At 58.3% G+C, this 20,038-nt stretch overlaps 1 protein-coding gene across 3 annotated transcripts in view; it reads right to left on the bottom strand.

Annotated features, from left to right (window-relative positions):
- Positions 1-2,582: 2,582 nt before the first annotated feature.
- The window catches only part of CELSR1 (cadherin EGF LAG seven-pass G-type receptor 1), a 188,435-nt gene continuing 170,979 nt past the window's right edge, over positions 2,583-20,038 (bottom strand). Inside the window, exons 25-35 of one of the 3 annotated variants that reach the window (XM_038007303.2) lie at positions 15,943-16,117; positions 13,245-13,357; positions 12,719-12,798; positions 8,836-8,962; positions 8,097-8,222; positions 7,494-7,588; positions 6,942-7,045; positions 6,589-6,738; positions 5,863-6,087; positions 5,351-5,606; positions 2,583-4,622 (exon numbers count right to left, since the gene is read on the bottom strand). In XM_038007303.2, coding sequence (XP_037863231.2) covers positions 4,598-4,622; positions 5,351-5,606; positions 5,863-6,087; positions 6,589-6,738; positions 6,942-7,045; positions 7,494-7,588; positions 8,097-8,222; positions 8,836-8,962; positions 12,719-12,798; positions 13,245-13,357; positions 15,943-16,117 — 1,476 coding nt within the window. In that variant the 3' untranslated portion in view covers positions 2,583-4,597. The remainder of the gene's footprint in view (positions 4,623-5,350; positions 5,607-5,862; positions 6,088-6,588; positions 6,739-6,941; positions 7,046-7,493; positions 7,589-8,096; positions 8,223-8,835; positions 8,963-12,718; positions 12,799-13,244; positions 13,358-15,942; positions 16,118-20,038) is intronic. The other 2 variants (XM_073006587.1, XM_073006586.1) reach the window with 2 other exon arrangements.

Here is a 20,038-nt window from a genome sequence, read left to right as displayed (position 1 = left end):
CAGGATAATCTGTGACATACAGGTCCTAGGACAGTGTCCCCTCACCTCACACCTGGGAGGCTCCTTCCCAAGGCCCTGAGCCAGTTTCAAACACCTTGAGCCTGGCTTCTCCCCGGTCCCTGGCTCCCATGTTGTCCTATGCCGGAACCTTGCCTGGGCCCAAGCCCCTTCTTGGGGATGTTTCTTTTGTTTTCAAGAGACAAGGTCTTGCTCTGTTACCCCGTCTGGAGCACAGTCGTGTGATCACAGCTCACTGGAGCCTTGACCTGGGCCCAAGCACTCCTGCCCTGACCTCCCAAGTAGCTGGGACAACAGGCATACACCACCACACCCAGCTAATTTTAATTTTGTTTTAGAAAGAGTCTTGCTATGTTCTCTAGGCTAGTCTTGAACTCCTGGCCTCAGGTGATCTTGCCTCAGCCTCCCAAAGCACTGGGACTACAGGCATGAGCCACTGTGCTAATTTTTAGCAGCTAATTTTTAAAAACTGTAGAGATGGGGTCCTGCTGTGTTGCCCAGTCTGGTCTTAAACTCCTGCCTTAGCCAGCCAGTGTTGGGATTACAGACATGAACCACTGCCTGACTCTCCTAGTGGATCTTAACAAGCCTTGTCTCTAGGCTGGGGAGCCCAGGGCGAGGCTGAAGCTGTGACTGAAGCAGCTGTAGTCACCCGTGTTACCTGGGCTGGGGGAGTCGACATCCCGTGGCTTAGACGGTGTTTGTGCTGTTACCTGTTCAGACACGATCACAGAGGGGCTTGTTCTGCCCTCATCCATTGCGGTCTGCTGCGGAGGCTCTACGGAGCACTTCGTGGTCCTCACGTGGACATCCTGGCCTGCCTGACAGGCCTGCTCTGGGCTGCCTCGACTGCTTTCTCTCTCTCAGATGCTTCTAGTATTTTCCTGTTAATCGTGGCTTTGGGGCTGAGGTAGAAATATTCTATCACGTTAGCCACCAAGCATTCTGGGATGTAAACATTAGCAGGTGAACTGAGGAGAAAGCAACTTGAAAAATGACCTCAGGCGCGGGGGCGTTCATGGGTTGTTTTTTCTTTGTTTTTTTTTTTTTTTTGAGACAGAGTCTTGCTCTGTCAAGCAGGCTGGAGTGCAGTGGCGCGATCTCGGCTCACTGCAAGCTCCGCCTCCCGGGTTCACGCCATTCTCCTGCCTCAGCCTCCCGAGTAGCTGGGACTATAGGCACCCGCCACTGCGCCCGGCTCATTTTTTTGTATTTTTAGTAGAGACGGGGTTTCACCGTGGTCTCGATCTCCTGACCTTGTGATCCGCCCACCTCGGCCTCCCAAAGTGCTGGGATTACAGGCGTGAGCCACTGCGCCCGGCCGGGTTGTTTTTTCTATCTCAGATTTGACCCAGGGTGGCCCTAATCTGCAGGGCTGTGCAGCCAGCACCAGGACAACTCCAGAGAGGCCTGGGAAATGGGGGCACTGTGGACCAGAGAGGGTTGGGGTTCCCATTTTTCTCTCTTTGCTGTCACTACTTTTCCCTTAAGGTGGGCTCTGTTGGGTGGAAGCGTGAGACAGTGCAGGTGGCTAGAGCGCTGGGAGAAACTCATCTTTCTGGACAGAGAAAACAAGAAAAGGACCCCGTAAGTGAGAAAATGCAAGGCCAAGTTCCAGCAAGGAGAGAGCTGGAGAAGGGAGACCCCCACATTCTCCACGTGTGTTGAAACACACCCCTGCCCCACCCCACCTGTGAGTGCAGCCAACGACCCAAAACAGCATAGCCAAGGCTGAGGGCTGACCTGGGGGTGGACCTGCTGCTCGTGGAGAGAACCAGTGGTCAGAACCTAACCAGGTTGCCTGCTGCTGAAACACATGAAATGACACAGCAACGGTGTGAACAACCCAGAGTCTAACCTAACATTCCACATGACGAGGGAGGGTTCAACCTGCAGTTACTCAGCACACACAGAACCAGGAAAACGCAAACAGAAAAGAGATTTCAGCCCCAAGATGCTCAAATGTTCAGATTATCCCAGAATTCACAGCAGCCCTAGTTACAACCATGCTTCATGAAGTAAAGGTGAACACTCTTGGAATGAGTGGAAAACAAAGTGCCCAGCAGATAAATAAAAAGGAACCTAATGGAAATTTTAAAACTCAGAGTATTTGAAATAAATTCACTGGGTGAGTTCAGTATCAGAATTAAGATGACAGAAGAGAAAAATCAGTGAACTTGAAGATGGAACACCAGAAATCACCAAATCTGAAGGACAGATAGAAAAGAACGAAGAAAGATGAACAGAGCCTCAGGGACCAGTGGGAAAACGTCAAGAGGTCTAACATCCGAGTCACTGGAGTCACAGAAGGAGAGGAGAAAGATCAGTACAAGAAAAGAAATAATGGCAAAAAATTCCTGAAATTTGGTGAAAGACAAAAACTGCCCATCTAGGCTGTGGCAGGCCTACCAGGGAATGGAAAGTTCCAGCACAACATTCCACTGGCTAAGGGAGCATGGGACATGGACAGCTCAGCTGCACATCCGTAAACCATCCCTTCCACGGCCACCTTGGGTGCGGGGAGGGGCGGGGGTGTTTGTGGAGAAAAACCAGCACCGCAGAAGTACAAATTCAAAAATCTTAATTTATTGTAGACTCTTCTCATTTGTAATTCCAGTGTTTTGAACATTAATAAATACATATCTGTTAAAAACCTCCAGTGTCTAATCTCTCCCATAAAGTCTTAATAAAAATAAGTTTACATTTTTCCTGTCTCAATAAAACTGACAGTTGTTTTTTGGTAACAGTTCTGACCAAATTAAAAATTACACCTCATGATGTTGGCTGTGGAGTATGTGAAAAAAATAAAATAGAACAAAACAAAAAATTACACCTCAGGGGGTGGAATCCTGTTAAAGTCATGAAAGCAGACTGTTCAAAGACTTAAAAGACCTTTTCGTACTTAGGAAACACCAGTGGCAAACGTTTAAAGGGACTAGAGTTTTGTATCTTCGAAAGACCACTCACCTGGTAAGGCACATGTATAATTCATTCAGGTGTGGGGACTTTGGGATCTCATTTCATCCTCCTGTCTGGACCATTTTCAGATACGCTTTTCCTCTCACAGGCATCTGCTAACAGTGCTCACATTTTCATCAGGGTCAAGTTTAAAACTTAATGTGGACATCTTTGCATTTTACTTGATGTTCATCCTATTTTATGGTTTCTCCTATTTGGAAGCAGCTGTGCTGATCACTTATTTGGGCGCCTGATTTGAAGAACAAAGGAAACGCTAAAATCAAACATGTCTGACAGTTCCGGCCCGTTCCACAGCCCCTCGGGCCACACTGCCAGCTGCCTGCCTGCAGTGGGCCCGACCTTGGTGTGAGTTTCCAAAAAGTTTGGTAACCATTGAAGGCTGTGGCTTTGTCCCTCTGCACAACTGGCCATTTGAAGCAAAATGAAGTAACTGGTCAGGCTCCGGGGCCGGGGGTGGGGTGGGAACCCCTGCCCCGGGAGATCCTCAGAATCTCAAAGAGCTAGAGAACTGGCAGGAGGGATGTAACGGCCTGGAAGGCCCCACACCTCTGTCCAAATCAGGAACCTGCAAGATTTTAAGGTCCCAGGTCCCACGGGGAGCAGGAGCAAAGGACAAATCCATCCCCACCTGCAGTTCCCAGGCCACCTGGGAGGGGAGTGGTGGTCAGGGAATGACCAGGTGAAAAATGACAGCCATGTGACAACCATGCCCCACAGTGACCTCAGCAGGGCTCCTCACACCTACCTAGTCCTGCACTGCCCCGTCTTAAATTCACAGTCGGGGCAGAGGGCAAACGCACGCACAGCGAACGCCAGGGACCCAGGGGGCCGGCGGGGAGGGCCCATGCCATCCTCACTTCCTGGCCAAAGGCAGCTATAGGGCTTCTAACTGCTTGATTTTAGCCCCACTGCTGACATATTTTCCACCTTTGATCTGCTGGGGTACCAGTTTCGTCAACACATGCCAGATTCAAGTAAAACTGTGCAATCTTCTTTACAGGGAAGACAGCAAGGGATCATCGCATGGATCTCCTGGGATAACAAAGTCAGCACGAATGCAAAATATATACAGGTTTCACCTCCTCAGAGTCCAATACAAATATATAAAAGTATCTACAGCTTTCCCACATAGTGAAGTGATTTTAAGACAAGGGGTGCCTTTGCAAAGGGCTGCCGGGCTTCCAGCTACGCGTCTGCACTGCCATGAGATGCCCACCTGGGCAGGGGTGGACCACAGTCTTTGGTCTGTGCCTGGCGTCCCTGAACTCTGGGCAGCCTCTGGGCCCTGTCTGGGGTCCCCTCGCAGATCTGGCTCTGGCTGCAGTCTTAGGATCCAGCGGTGCTGGCCCAGTGGTCTGCGCCTCCCTCATGCCTGTGGCCTTTGGCACTTGTCACCAGGTCTGACAGGCCCTGAGCTCCTGGGAGAGCCAAGACCTTTGTGTCTGGATGACCAGTCAGGGGGCTGCCACCATGGGGACCGCCACACTCTGGGCCCACTCCACTTCAAGGGCAGTGGCCCCTCGGGCTCCAAGGTCTGAGGGCTCAGTGATGCCGCAGCCTGTGTGGGGGTGACGGGCTTGCCTCACGGTTTCCTGATGGTTCAAATTGAAGTTTCATTACTGCCTCTGCGCGTGGGAAGAAGCCATCAAGCAGGTGAAGGGTCAGTGAGGGTAGTGGCTGGGTGGGGCCCAAGGTCACACAGGGGCAGGATCCCCCCATCAGGGTAGAGGGGGCATCTGGGGGCTCCAGGGAGGGTAAGCTCATGTTGGATGTTGCTGCCTTTGGGAGGCAGGAGAGGGAACCAGGACTAGCCCGTGGGCTTCTCTGCTGCCGGTCTCAGCAGAGCGCAAGGAATCCTCATTAGAAACTGGCCATCTCTACGGTGACTTTTGGGAGGGCATCCTGAAGACCTGGCCTCTCCCTTGTGAGTTTGGAAGGAGGGAGGAGGGGCCAGGACCCCAGCTCCACCCCGCCCCCTTCACCCTGGGCATTCCGGGACCCTCAGTATCCTTAGCTGCAAGGTGGGTGGCAGTGGTCCCAGGCAGAGACAGTGCTGATCAAATGCAGAGCCCAACACTTTAGGTCCTAGCATTTCGGGGCTGGCCAGGGCTTCAGAGTCCCAGAGGCCTGAGACGTGCCCCCAGGATAGGGGGTCTGCCCGTCTCCGGGGGATCCCCCTGACCTCAGCTGCAGCACGCTCCCCCCACAACCCCGCATCCCTGCCTGGGCTTCCTCTGCACTCAGGGCTCCAGGTGAGATGGGTGCCAGGTACCTGACCACCGCCCCCTTTCTCTCCTGACTCAGGACAAGGGGGAAGTGGGTGACCCCTGCTCTGGAGGCCCAGGCTACTCACTCGGAGTCTGAGCCGTCGGCCTGGACGCTCCCGGTGCGCACGTTCATGGCCACCCCGTTGAGGTGCTCACGCCCCGCCTCCCTCCCGGGGTTCTTGACGGTGATGGTGCAGTCGGGGCCGCCAGAGCCCAGGGAGGACGTGCGCGAGGATGTGGGGCTCTGCTCACAGTCGACCAGCTTCTCCCGGAGCCGGCCCTTCAGCGTCTGCTCTGTCAACGTTAGTGGCGGCGGGTAGGTGACTTTATTTTTCAAGATGCCTGGGAGGAGGAGGCGGCGCAACAAGGTCACATCCGGGTGATGCTGCCAGGGGCAGCTGCTGGGCTGCGTGCATCGGAGCCAGCCTCAGCCCCGTCCTTCCTCCTGGTTCCCCAAGTCCCAGGGCTAGGCTGGAAGGCCACGTCTGTTCTGCCCAGGCCCTGACCTGCCCCACCAGCCCCACCCCCACCTCTGGACCAGGGACTGGCCCTTCCAGGTCCTCCAGCCTTTCACTGCAGCCCCGGCTTCCCCAGGCACCTTTCCTCTGCTCTGGAGGCTGGCAGCTAGCAGGCCTGGCCGCGCCCCCGCTCTCCCGGTCCGAGGGATTCTCTCCGCGGTGACTGCCCTGCTCCTCGCGGTGCAGCTCCACGCTGACCTTGGTCTCCACCCTCAGGCGGGGCTGGCCGCCTGGGTCCTCACTGTCACTCTCAGCCAGGCTCTGGTCAGGCCAGGCGGCCGGAACGTGGTTGGCCACAGCATCCCCTGAGGCGCAAGAGTGGTGCTCAGCAGACAGCGGCACTGCCACTCGAGCTGCGCCCCTGAGAGCCATGGCTCTGGCAGGTCCCGGGTGGCTCTGACCCACCTCTCCCCGACTTGTAGGCCTGGTAGGGCTGAACCCTAAAGGTGGGGAAACTGAGGCCCAGGAGGGAGAGTCCTGGCAGCGGGGCCCTTGCTGGGATCCCCCGCTGCATCTGTACCAGTAACCACACATGGCTATCCACCCCGGCAGCCTCACCTGGGCCTTGCGGTGACGGTCCACAGAGAACCCCCCGAGATTTCCTGCCTCTGCTCCAGGGATTGGCATAGAGGAGCAGAGGCTGTGGGGGAACCCAGCCAGAGTCCCCCCCACCCCAGGCTGTCCTTTCATGTGGCTGCAGTGCTGCTGGGCGTATCTTGGGAGGAAGGGACCCAGCCATGGCCAAGGACCTGCCCCGAGCCTGCTGTCCACAGCCCAGCCTAGCCCAGTGTGCCCCACACACTCACCTTTGGGGGTGCTATGGATGGCACCCCTGGCCGGGTCCCATTTTTCCTCAGCCCCCACCCCGTCGTCCTCGCTGTCTGACGAGTGTGAGGAGGCGTAAGAGCTGCTCTGCTCATCCAGGGACAGCTCGCTATCTGAGTCGGAATCATGGCCTGTGGATGAGCAGGGAACAGGAGGCTCAGGCCCTGGGAGGTGCGGGGGTCCCGCCGAGGCCAGGCAGAGCCACTGGGCCCCTGGCATGCTGACACTGCGCATGGCGAAGCTGCTAGTGCTTCTTCAGGGGCGGAGTCTCCAGTGACCGAAGGGACGTGGGAAAAACAACCCGCGGGGTCCTCCCCCTCCAGGGAAGCCATACCGGGGGGTTCCTTGGAGCTCCTGGGCACGAAGGATGCGTCTGGCTCTCCGTGGCTGCCCCGCACCAGCCCAGAGGACACGCTGAGCTTCTGGACTCCTTCATCCCTAGAGAGGCCGGGGAAAGGTGGGGCTCAGTATCATCCCTCAGGGAACAGGAAGTTCTGGAAAGTTCTCCAGAAGATTCTCTGCCCCCACCCTTCTGTGTTACCATCAAGAGCACAGATAAGAGCCTCCCAGTGTGTGGGGGAAGGTGGTGGGGAAAAGGTTGGAGGGGAAAGGTTGTGGGTGAGAAGGTCGGCGGGGGGAAGGTGGTGGGGGAAAGGTTGGAGGGGGAGAAGGTTGGAGGGGAAAAGGTTGGAGGGGAAAAGGTTGGAGGGGAAAAGGTTGGAGGGGGAGAAGGTTGGCAGGGGAAAGGTTGCAGGGGAGAAGGTCGGCGGGGGGAAGGTGGTGGGGAAAGGTGATGTTGGTGGAATGGCAGGACATAGATGGGGATGGCAGCAAAGCCTGAGGGAGCTCGAGAGCTACCTCCCCGAACCTGGAGCTGCAGCCTGACCTGACGGTGCTGTCCAGCGAGGCGGTGGACTCGCCCAGGTCCGTGCGCAGCATGTCGGGCCCATCGCCGAAGGTGGTGTTGCAGTTGAGGGAGCGCTGGGGGGAGGGGAAGGGCTGGTCACTGCCAGGTGGAGGCCACCACGTGACCACCACGGGGGATGACTCTGTCCCCACGGCAAACCCCCCACACCCACACCCTGGCTGGGCCCCTCCCCAGCACACAGGAGGAGCCGGCCCCAGTCAACCCTCACTGCAAACAAGAGACTCCTGGCAGCTGAAGGAAGCACATCCTGGTCCACACTGTGGTCGGGGGTGCTGCCCTCCCCACAGCCACTGCTTCTGGTCAGGGTCCTCGGTGGTCCTGGCCCCCTCTTTCTAAGGCCTGGAAAAGTAGGGCTAGGACGCGACCTAGGCCCCATCTGGCCGATTCTATCACTCTCTGGTTCTGATGCCGGCAGCCATACCGTGCTCCGTGGGCGGCTCTGCCATCCCCACCATGAGGGGCACACAGGCCGCAGGGCTGGGGCTGACGCGCGATACTCCTCCCTCACCACTCAAGATGCTGCCCAGCTCCCAGTCCCGCGGTGTCCCTGGTGCCTCGTACCGTCAGCAGGGTGGCCCTGGTGGTGGTGGAGTCCTCCAGGCGTAGCTTCCTCCCGCCGAGCACACCCTTCAGGTGCTTCCGGACCTCCTGGTTAAGCATGCAGTGGAAGAGGAGGACGAAGGGGCCCTGGAGGGAGGAAGGCGGAGTCAGCACCTGCTGTTGCCTCCCTAGGCACCTGCCCTTAGGCGCCCCAGCACAGACGCACACACAGCCTCGAGTGCACACTGCCAGGCCACAGGGCCCAGGACACAGCCAGGCCTCCCCTCCTCAGGGACTGCTGCTTTCTCGGGGGCAGGTTGGGGAGCTCAGAAACTGAGATGCCTGGGCTGGGCCCCTGGCGTGCTGGAGGCATTGAAGGCCCCAGCTCAGACCAGAGTCTTCTGGGCACTCCTTCCACAGCCCTCAGGGCCCTCTGGTGTCCCCACTGTGTCGTAAGTCCACTTGCTGGCCAGCCCTTAGTATGACCAGAAATGGCCACTTCTGATCCCTGGAGACACAAGTGGACTTGTGCTGGCCTGGTACTGGGGTCATCGTTCCCAAACACAGTGGGGAGGAGGCACCAGGCCCTGTGCTGGCTGCAAAAGGGGCTGAGTCCTTGCAGCCACAGGAGGATCCCACGCGAGGCCCAGGCAGGGCTGGTTTGAGACTGCAGGCCTCCACTGCCTTGCATCACAGCAACGGTGCCACGGCCGTGCCACGGCCAGGCGGGGGCCTCGCAGGCAACTCAGCCGCCACCTACCTGTAAGCCACTGAAGATGGCGAAGAGGTAGTGGAAGCTCAGTGCATCGTGGTTCACAGCCAGCAGCCCCAGCAGCCAGGTGGCGCTGATGAGCAGCAGCAGGAGGAAGGCAGTCCTCAGCAGGGAGCTGCGGGAGGGCAGGATCAGGCCTGTGCCCACTGCCACCACCTGCTCCCTTCCTCCCTCCCTCCCTCTCTGCGCGTCCGCCCATCTGTCCGTCCGCCTGTCTGCCCAGTCATCATCCACCTTGCTCCCTTCCTCCCCCGTAGCCAGGAACGGACTCATCCGGGAACCAGACAGAGCTCGTGTTAGTGGGGATGGTGGTGGAATAAATTAGGAAGCAAATAAATGAGAAAACAGGAGCCTTGACAACTACACCAGGCCAGGGGGCCTGAGCCACGCCCGTGGCTGTGCTAGCTCCTGTGAGACACCTGTGGAGAGGTGAGAGGAAGAGCCCAGGGCCTGCCCTTGACGAGCTGTGACCCTGTAAGCAGCTTCCTGAGCTCTGCCTCAGTCTCCCCATCTGTAAAAGGGGAAGGCAAAGGCGCATCCCCTCCCAGGGTTCAGAGGGGATGGAGTGAATCAGGATGACAGAGCCCGCAGGACTACAGGTCAGGGATGGCACTAAAGATAAGGAACTGACAAGGCCCCAGACCCCCCCCCATGTAACCCCCACATCTGGCCTTCCAGGCCACTCACTGCTCCTCCCTCTCCACCCTCCGGGGCCGGGAGCCTCACACTCCTCCTGGCAACCCAGCCCCTGTGCAAGCATTCTCCCTTCGCCTATCCCTGGCTCAGTCCCATCTGTCAGGTCACCAGCAGCTGCCAGGTCACCAGGGGCCACCTGGTTGTCTGACAGACGCCCCTGTCATCCCCTCCTGACCCTGTCACGGCTCCTGAACGCTGTGCTGAGTCCTCCCACAGTGCCACCCGCTCCTTTGGGGGCCTGGCAGGTTCCCTCTCCTCCCTAGAACACTGGAGGTTCCCTTTGCGCTGGGCCCCTGTTCCGCTGCACCCTCTCATAGTGGGGCGGGGGGGGGGTCTCCTCCACTCCAGTGGCCCCAGCAACACGTGCAACACCCTCATCACCCATCAGAAAGTTCCATCTCCCCCACCCCACCCATCTCCACCCTGGTGATTCCAGGCAGCCCAATGCTTCCGTGCCAGGCGGGAGGGACTGAGGCCCAGGGTTGGCTGCCAGCTCCCTCCCCTCAGGTAACTTTCCCCAGCGCCTCCCCTCAGCTAACCTCCCACAGCCCCCTCCCCTCAGCTAACCTCCCCCAGCCCCCTCCCCTCAGCTAACCTCCCCCAGCTCCCTTCCCCTCAGCTAACCTCCCCCAGCCCCCTCCCCTCAGCTAACCTCCCCCAACTCCCCTCCCCTCAGCTAACCTCCCCCAGCCCCCTCCCCTCAGCTAACCTCCCCCAGCTCCCTCCCCTCAGCTAACTTTCCCCAGCGCCTCCCCTCAGCTAACCTCCCCCAGCCCCTCCCCTCAGCTAACCTCCCCCAACTCCCCTCCCCTCAGCTAACCTCCCCCAGCCCCTCCCCTCAGCTAACTTTCCCCAGCTCCCTCCCCTCAGCTAACCTCCCCCAACTCCCCTCCCCTCAGCTAACCTCCCCCAGCCCCCTCCCCTCAGCTAACCTTCCCCAGCTCCCTCCCCTCAGCTAACCTCCCCCAGCTCCCCTCCCCTCAGCTAACCTCCCCCAACTCCCCTCCCCTCAGCTAACCTCCCCCAGCTCCCTCCCCTCAGCTAACCTCCCCCAGCTCCCTCCCCTCAGCTAACCTCCCCCAACTCCCCTCCCCTCAGCTAACCTCCCCCAGCCCCCTCCCCTCAGCTAACCTTCCCCAGCTCCCTCCCCTCAGCTAACCTCCCCCAGCTCCCCTCCCCTCAGCTAACCTCCCCCAACTCCCCTCCCCTCAGCTAACCTCCCCCAGCTCCCTCCCCTCAGCTAACCTCCCCCAGCTCCCCTCCCCTCAGCTAACCTCCCCCAACTCCCTCCCCTCAGCTAACCTCCCCCAACTCCCCTCAACTAACCTCCCCCAACTCCCCTCCCCTCAGCTAACCTCCCCCAGCCCCCTCCCCTCAGCTAACTTTCCCCAGCCCCCTCCCCTCAGCTAACCTCCCCCAGCCCCTCCCCTCAGCTAACCTCCCCCAGCTCCCTCCCCTCAGCTAACCTCCCCCAGCCCCCTCCCCTCAGCTAACTTTCCCCAGCTCCCTCCCCTCAGCTAACCTCCCCCAGCTCCCCTCCCCTCAGCTAACCTCCCCCAACTCCCCTCCCCTCAGCTAACCTCCCCCAGCTCCCTCCCCTCAGCTAACCTCCCCCAGCTCCCCTCCCCTCAGCTAACCTCCCCCAACTCCCTCCCCTCAGCTAACCTCCCCCAACTCCCCTCAGCTAACCTCCCCCAACTCCCCTCCCCTCAGCTAACCTCCCCCAGCCCCCTCCCCTCAGCTAACTTTCCCCAGCCCCCTCCCCTCAGCTAACTTTCCCCAGCCCCCTCCCCTCAGCTAACCTCCCCCAACTCCCCTCCCCTCAGCTAACCTCCCCCAACTCCCCTCCCCTCAGCTAACCTCCCCCAGCCCCCTCCCCTCAGCTAACCTCCCCCAGCTCCCTCCCCTCAGCTAACTTTCCCCAGCTCCCTCCCCTCAGCTAACCTCCCCCAGCCCCCTCCCCTCAGCTAACCTCCCCCAGCCCCCTCCCCTCAGCTAACCTCCCCCAGCTCCCTCCCCTCAGCTAACTTTCCCCAGCGCCTCCCCTCAGCTAACCTCCCCCAGCCCCCTCCCCTCAGCTAACCTCCCCCAACTCCCCTCCCCTCAGCTAACCTCCCCCAGCTCCCTCCCCTCAGCTAACTTTCCCCAGCGCCTCCCCTCAGCTAACGTCCCCCAGCCCCCTCCCCTCAGCTAACCTCCCCCAGCTCCCCTCCCCTCAGCTAACCTCCCCCAACTCCCTCCCCTCAGCTAACCTCCCCCAACTCCCCTCCCCTCAGCTAACCTCCCCCAGCTCCCTCCCCTCAGCTAACCTCCCCCAGCTCCCTCCCCTCAGCTAACCTCCCCCAGCCCCCTCCCCTCAGCTAACCTCCCCCAACTCCCCTCCCCTCAGCTAACCTCCCCCAGCCCCCTCCCCTCAGCTAACCTCCCCCAGCTCCCTTCCCCTCAGCTAACCTCCCCCAGCCCCCTCCCCTCAGCTAACCTCCCCCAGCTCCCTCCCCTCAGCTAACCTCCCCCAGCTCCCCTCCCCTCAGCTAACCTCCCCCAGCTCCCTCCCCTCAGCTAACCTCCCCCAACTCCCCTCCCCTCAGCTAACCTCCCCCAGCCCCCTCCCCTCAGCTAACCTCCCCCAACTCCCCTCCCCTCAGCTAACCTCCCCCAGCTCCCTCCCCTCAGCTAACCTCCCCCAGCCCCCTCCCCTCAGCTAACCTCCCCCAACTCCCCTCCCCTCAGCTAACCTCCCCCAGCCCCCTCCCCTCAGCTAACCTCCCCCAGCCCCCTCCCCTCAGCTAACCTCCCCCAACTCCCCTCCCCTCAGCTAACCTCCCCAACTCCCCTCCCCTCAGCTAACCTCCCCCAGCTCCCTCCCCTCAGCTAACCTCCCCCAGCTCCCTCCCCTCAGCTAACCTCCCCCAACTACCCTCCCCTCAGCTAACCTCCCCCAGCCCCCTCCCCTCAGCTAACCTCCCCCAGCTCCCCTCCCCACAGCTAACCTCCCCCAGCCCCTGCAGATGCAACGTGGGAAACCTCTCTTGAGCCCTGGTGCTCACCCAGGCTGCCCCCAGCCCTCCTCCATGAGGCCCACGTGCCCTCGTGGGGCCCCACCCCACAGAGACTGGACATTGGGGTCTCAGGGCCCAGCTGACATGGCTGGTCGGTCAGGTTCAGCCCCACTTACACGATCCCTTTTTTCCCATAATAATGGTGTTTTCTTTGGCAGGAAACCTTTGCAGATAGGACAGAAGTGACTGTGTTGATCTGAAAACAAAACAAGCCGATCGATGTCAGGTGGCAGACTCTTTAGTCTTGTCACTGCAGGCCTTCAACTGCCCAAAGCACCTGAGGCCCTTTGCCCTGCATCTCAGGGAGGGGTGTCTGGGTGAGGAGGACCCGAGCCCTGGCCTGTGGGGCCAAGCACACCTGTCCACCCACTGCCCCACAGGGCCCACCACACCCAGCCTGCCTGTGCAGGACCCTCCTGGGTGCTGGACGCAGACGGTCTCATGTGGACACAACGTGAGACCCGAACCCACGATCAGAGGGCGAGGTCGGGGAGGGGCCTGGCAGCTTTGCTGTCACAAGATGGCCCTTCCTGCCCCGCTCTGGCTGCTCAGAGGAGTTGGTGGCCCCAGCCAGCCCAGAGCAGTCCTTCCAGCTGACGCATGCTTGGAGCACCCGGACTCCCGGGAAGGCCCCACACTCACAATTATAACGGCTCCGATGGGCCCCGCAAAGCTCCAAATCAGCGTGTCTTGCAGGGACAGCCAGCAGAAGTCCGGGTTTCCGTAGCCCTGGGGGTCCAGGCCGACCGCCAGTCCTGAACGCAGCGGGGAGGAAGGGCAGGGTGAGGGCCGTGTGCCCAGTGGCCACCCCATGCCAAGGACCAGCCAGGGTGGGATGAAATGGGGGACTCAGCATGTCCCTTCTTAGAGGAAAGAGCAAGGAGTTTGGGGAGCCAGCCCAGGGACCCTCTGAGCAGTCTCTCCATGTGGGGTCTCAGGCTCACCGGCCCAGGTGGCAGAGGCCTATCTGGGCCGGGGGCTGCTGAGGAAGACCAGAGACCCTGGAGGGTGACGATGAGAAGGTGCAGGAGGGATCATGAAGGCAGACAGTGCTTGGGAGGGCCCTGCCAGCTGGGCCATGTAGAGGTCAGAGGGCTGTGATGGACCCAAGGTGCAAGGGATGAGGCCCCAAAACAGATGGAGGACGGCATCATGTACGGGGGCCATATGTGAGCGGGTGGGGGATGCATACACCCCCATACCACATCCAACCATGTGCACATGCCATACACACGTACATACCCTATACACATGCATGCACACACACACACGTGTGCAGACACGCATCACAGATATACATACCATATACATGTGTACACCACACACACTCCCGAAACTGCCTCAGCACTGGGCTTGCTATGTGAGCTGCCTGTTTAGATAGAGGAAGAAACACTCTGAAGCAGTCGTCACTCCTAACCATCGTGTGACAAGCCAGATCCGCCTGTCCATGCAGAGCATCAAGGTGACACTTGGGACAGGAGCGACCAGCAGGTGTCGAGCGACCTGGTCTTTCTGTGTCCCTCACTCCACCTTGGCCTAGGCTATGCTCCTCCCCATTCTCCTTAAATATTTAAAAGATCCCGGCTCCCTGCTGCTTAACACCCTCCAGGACTTCCCACTGCCCTTTGCCAGTTAACCAGGACCACCCAGAACAGTCAGGGAAGCCCCAGATGGCCGGGCGAGGCAGCGGCCACTGACCAGCGTCTGCAGCTCAGTCTGAGGCTCCCCGGGAGTTGTTTTAAGATCTTGTGCAAGACAGACCTAAGTGTTAAACACCACAAACCAAACCAAAACCCGTTTTTAAAGCAAGTAGGAAACGTGAGCTATCTGGACTTACAATCCAAAGGGCAGAAGCATCGCAGAGACCTGCTCTGCCTGGGCATCAAGGCAGCTTTTACACAAAGCCATACGAGCCCCTTTCTAGGCCACATTCTTCATCTCAGCGTCTCTCACAGTAAGCACCTAATCTAGGCAAGGTATGGCCTGTCACGTCAGGAAGTGGCAGCTGCTACCTCGCCCAACCGGCCCCCACCTCAGCGGCCCTGGGGGGAGGTGAAAAGGTTCTTCAGGGTCCCTTGGAGTAAGGGAGATCAGTCACATCAGAACACTCTAGCCAGAAGCCTGCCTAGTTGGAGGCTGGTCAGTGACATCGCTGTGGAGACCAGGACAGTCCAGCAAGTGACCATGGCACTGGCCCCAGGGTGGCTGCTGGGTGCGGCCCCGGGGGTAACTCCCCCCCACCCCAGTGACTGGCCTCAGACTGCGTCTAATCCCCAGAACCCAGGGATTACCCAGGAAAAGGGGTTCTTCTTCTTGTGAATAAAGGTGGATCTTTCTCAGTAGGGAGCAAACTGACTTTGATTTTTAGCAAAACGTGTGCTGAGGAAGTACTGTTTGTTCTACTCACTGATTCACTATTTACTCATTCATCCACTCACTCATTACATCCACGCATTGCACCCACCCAGCCACTTAATTTCATTGTCATCCATTAGCCACCCACCCATTTCATCCATCCCTCCATCCACCCACTCATCTCTCCATCCATCCTATTCATCCACTCACTTATCCCATCCATCCATCCATCCATCCACTCACTCATCTCTCCATCCCTCCATCCATCCACCTATTTCTCCATCCCTCCATCCACCCACCCACCCATCCATCTGCTCACTCACTCATTCCTCCATCCACCCACTCACCCCTCCACCCATCCATCCATCTTCTCACCCCATCCACCCATCCATCCACTCACCCCATCACCCATCTATCCACTCACCCATCCATCCATCCATCCATCTACTCACTCACCCCCCATCCATTCACCTCCCAATCCATCCAGCCACTCACTTACCCCCCCATCCATCCATCCATCCACTCACTCACCTCTCCATCCATTCACCCACTCACTCACCCTAATCCATCCAGCCACTTACTTACCCCCCCATCCATCCATCCATCTACTCACCCCCCACCCATCCATTCATCCTCTCACTCACCCCCCCATCCATCCACCTGCCCACTTATGCACTCACTTGCTCTTCCCTCCATCCCTCCCATGCATAGACGTGGAACTTTTGTCTGTTCGGTGCTGCAGAAATAACCCTGAACAGACCTGGACCCAGCTCTCAAGGAGCTCACACCTTACAGAAGACGTTGCCCCAGGTGTCTGCAATTGCTCCTGTGCGTGCAGACAAGTATGCAGGGCCGGGGCCGCCTCTGCTAGGGGCTGGACAAGCATTGGGGCTGGGCAGGGAAGAGAGAGGAGGACAGCTCTCCTGCACAGCTGGGTCTTTTGGAAATCTGTGTTTTTATGCAGGGCCACTCTGTGCATCCTCACCTGTGACAATGGCCGGGATGCCCCAGCCCACGACGTAGTAGAACCGCATGGGCCCCGTGTCGATGTTGCGTGCCTCAGTCAGCATGCGGTAGACATGCAGGCTCTCCACGAGGGTCCAGGCAAAGGTGCTCATGTAGATGTAGTGGAGGAGGATGGCGACCACCGTGCACAGGAACTGCGCAGGGAGAGGCTGGACTCAGCAAGGGCCCCTGCATCCCAGGCTGAGGCCAAACAGGCATGAGTGAGGGGTGGCGGGTGGGAGAGCCAACAATTTGGACCACCCTACGTGTCTGTCCTCAGCTGAGCAGGACTACATGTCTGGCCAATGGCTGAGAGCCAGGAATTGAAAATCAACATCACGGGGCAGCTGAGCCAGCAGGTGAGCGAGCCCTGCCTCTCTGGACACAGAAAGCAACATGAGAATGACAGAGAGACCAGCCTCTGAGGCCAAAAACACAAACCCAGTCCCACACGCCGTGGAACTGCACTTGAAGATGTGGCCCCGGGGCAGCTTCACACCCAGTGCTCAGGGAGGGCTGAGGGGCAGCTTCACACCCAGTGCTCTGGGAGGGGTGAGGGGCAGCTTCGCACCCAGTGCTCTGGGGAGGGGCAGCTTCGCACCCAGTGCTCAGGGAGGGGTGAGGGGCAGCTTCGCACCCAGTGCTCAGGGAGGGGTGAGGGGCAGCTTCGCACCCAGTGCTCAGGGAGGGGTGAGGGGCAGCTTCGCACTTAGTGCTCTGGGGAGGGGCAGCTTCACACTCAGTGCTCTGGGAGGGGCAGCTTCACACTCAGTGCTCTGGGGAGGGGCAGCTTCACACTCAGTGCTCTGGGAGAGGCTGCCCCAGTTAGTGCTCCCAAAGCTGCTGCCAGCTGGGAGAGGATGGCAGGCTCCCCTCCAGGTCCCCGGAGGCTGAACCAGCCAAATGGGAGATGGGGGAGAGAGGGAGATGGGAACACTGGGAACACTGGGAACACTGGGAACACTGGGAACACTGGGAGGGTCCCACCCCGACCCCACTCCCAGCCGGCCTGCTATGGACACACTGTCTAATCTTCAGTAACCATCCCATCAGTCCACCCTACCAGGGGGTCCCAGGGAGACAGCCTTTAACAGACGCAAAAGCTTAGGAGAAGGAGGGCCCCCACCTCAACCCCAGGCTGAAGGCCACTTTGCTCAGGCACCAGGTCATAGCGCCCCAAGGGCGCCCCTGTTGCCACATCAGCCTCGAAGGGCCAGCCACCCTCCACAAACAATGCCCCCGAGGTGGGAAGGGCCCCAAGTCAGCATCACATCTGTCAGATACAGAAGAGAGCAGGAACCAAAGCAGAGAACGCAGGCTCAAGCTATGCCAGAGGCAGGCCCTTTGCCTCAGACCACACGCTGGATGTCAGGAAACAAGGCGCCAGCGTATGGCTGGTGAACCCTACACCAAACACCCCAGTTTCCTGGATGGAAATCACGCTGGCTTAGGAAAAGGAAGGGGGCGAAAAGGTTGGTTGGCTGGATGGCTGCTTTAAATAATGTGAAAAGTAAATCCACAAAACCACCTTCTGAAAACAGAAACTGTGAGGACTGTGCCATCCTGGCTGCAGCGGGGTTGTACCTGCTTCCCTAACCAACGTACCACCTTTTCCAGAAATACAACAAAGACAAAGCGGATGCATAATAAATCATTTCAGCCTGCCAGCACTCTGAGAGATGAAAAACCTCGCCCAGAGATAGGATTGTGGGTTTACAAAAAACCCATAAAGCCCAGGCACGCTGCCAAGCCCCTAGAACGCTGCCGGGGCGCCCTTTCCTTCTCCGTGCTCAGCCGTGCATGGCTGCCGGGACAGGGCTCACTCCGGCGGGAGATGAGTCAGTGCTGGAACCCAGGGACCGCCTCGGTTTTGCTGGTGGTGTTGAGTTGCAGGGAGTGGCCTGCACAGACTCCCCTCTCCCCCGTTCATGCCACTCAAAAGCACACTAGAGGGGTTTTGAGATGAATCGCACACTTCTCGAGAGCCTTCCCGGTCCAATGCGTGGATGAAAACATGCCCATTGCGCGGATGCGCCTGGCTGCGGGTGCGCCTGAACACATCCCTCCGCAGGAGCAGCGACCCTGCCATTCGCGCCCCGCACACAGAGCCCCCGCCAGCCCAGGGCCTCAGCCTCAGGGAACACCTGGGAGGCAGCGGCGAAGGTTGGCTCTGGCTGGTCCGACACAGGCCTCGGAGCTCATCCTTTGTGGGCCAGGCCTGGTGCTCCACCTACCCCTGCTGGGAAGCCATGGAGCCTTCTCAAGGGTGACCTGCGAGGTGGCGGTGCCCGCCTTCCTTCTTGAGGTGAGAGGGGTCTGGTCCCACTGCTTGCCATAAAAAAGGAGGAGCAGCTCTGGTCTGCATGTGGCCCTGAGCAGCTCGCTGGAAAGTTCCAGCTTGGTCTTTTTATTCCACTTCCCTTCCCAGGACCTGTCTACCTCCCCAGACACCCTCTCCACCCAGGAGTTGGAGGCGGCCTCCCCGGCTCACGCGGCACAGCTTCCTCGGCCTCCACAGGTGCCCCATCTCACCCAGACCTTGCCTCTCAACAGGTGGTATCTTCATCTACTCATTCTCCCTTCTGCAGACGTCAAAGTCCCCTGACTCCTCCTTCCTGCCTGCTCCATAATGGGTTGGTCCTGTCCCTCCTTTCTCCCTGTGCCTCCACCCCACCCTCCCAGGCCTGTGCGTTACCATCAGACTGCTCTGATCTTCTGCCCGTCGTCCACAGCTGCCAGGCTCCTGTTTCTTTTTCTTTTTTTTTTTTTTTTGAGACAGGGTCTCACTCTATTGCCCAGGCTGTAGTGCAGTAGCGCCATCTTGGCTCACTGCAAACTCTGCCTCCCAGTTTCAAGCGATTCTTGTGTTTCAGCCTCCCAAGTAGCTGGGATGACAGGTGTGCACCACTATGCCCAGCTAATCTTTGTATTTTTAGTAAAGATACGGTTTCACCATGTTGGCCAGGTAGGCCTCGAACTCCTTGACCTCAAGTGATCTGCCTGCCTCGGCCTCCCAAAGTGCTAGGATAATAAGTGTGAGCCAACATGCCAGCCTAATTGTTTCTCATAACATGCCTATAGACTATTTTAGATTTTTCCATGAGATCCTTCATGTTACCTAGTAATGACAGCTTTGTTTCTTCCTTTCTGATCTCTATGCTTTTGTTTTCCTTGTTCATCACACTGGCAAGGCCACCCTGCACCACAGTGATGAACAGAGCGGTGAGTGGGCTCCTGATGTTACAGGGGATGCCTCCAGTATCTACCCATTGTTATTTATGTCAACTGTAGGTCTTCTGTAGATGTCTTTATTAGGTTCAAGTTTCCTCTAGGCCCAGTCTGTTCAAAGGTTTCTTTCTCTTTCTGTTCATTAATGAGCATAACATTAATCAAAATTCTTTTGTACATTCATTTCTGAGAAAAATATTTTTCCCTTAAATGTACTGGTGAGGTAAATGGCATTCATAGATTTTTTAAATGTTAAACCATCCTTGCATTCCTAAGATAAACCCAGCCTGGCCATGGTTTTTATACTCCAGTGCAAATTCTCTAATGGTGATAGGAGTATTCAGGCTTTCTACATCTTAAATCATTTTGTTTTGTTTTGAGACAGTCTCACTCTATTGCCCAGGCTGCAGTGTAGTGGTTCCATCTCTGCTCACTGCAACCTCTGCCTCCCAGGCTCAAGCAATTCTCCTGCCTCAGCCTCCTGAGTAGCTGGGATTACAGGTACCCGGCACCACGCCCAGCTGATTTTTGTATTTTTAGTAGAGACGGGGTTTTACCATGTTAGCCAGATCTTCCTGACCTCAAGTGATCTGCCTGCCTCAGCCTCCCAAAGGGATCCTGGTGGGATTACAGGTGGGAGCCACTGCACCCGGCCCTTAAATCAGTTTTGACAAGAGTTGTATTTTCCTGGGGATGTACACAAGAATCGCTTGAACCCGGGAGGTGGAGGTTGCAGTGAGCTGAGATCACGCCATTGCACTCCAGCCTGGGTTGACAGAGCGAGACTCTATCTCATAAAAAAGAAAAGAAAAGAAAAGAAAGGGCCTCCCATCTCCCAATAAAGTCAA

The sequence above is a fragment of the Chlorocebus sabaeus genome, chromosome 19 (genome assembly GCF_047675955.1).
Source record: "Chlorocebus sabaeus isolate Y175 chromosome 19, mChlSab1.0.hap1, whole genome shotgun sequence".
Classification (NCBI taxonomy): domain Eukaryota; kingdom Metazoa; phylum Chordata; class Mammalia; order Primates; family Cercopithecidae; genus Chlorocebus; species Chlorocebus sabaeus.
Note: the sequence above shows the minus strand (reverse complement) of the source record. Positions and strands in the feature narration are given on the sequence as shown.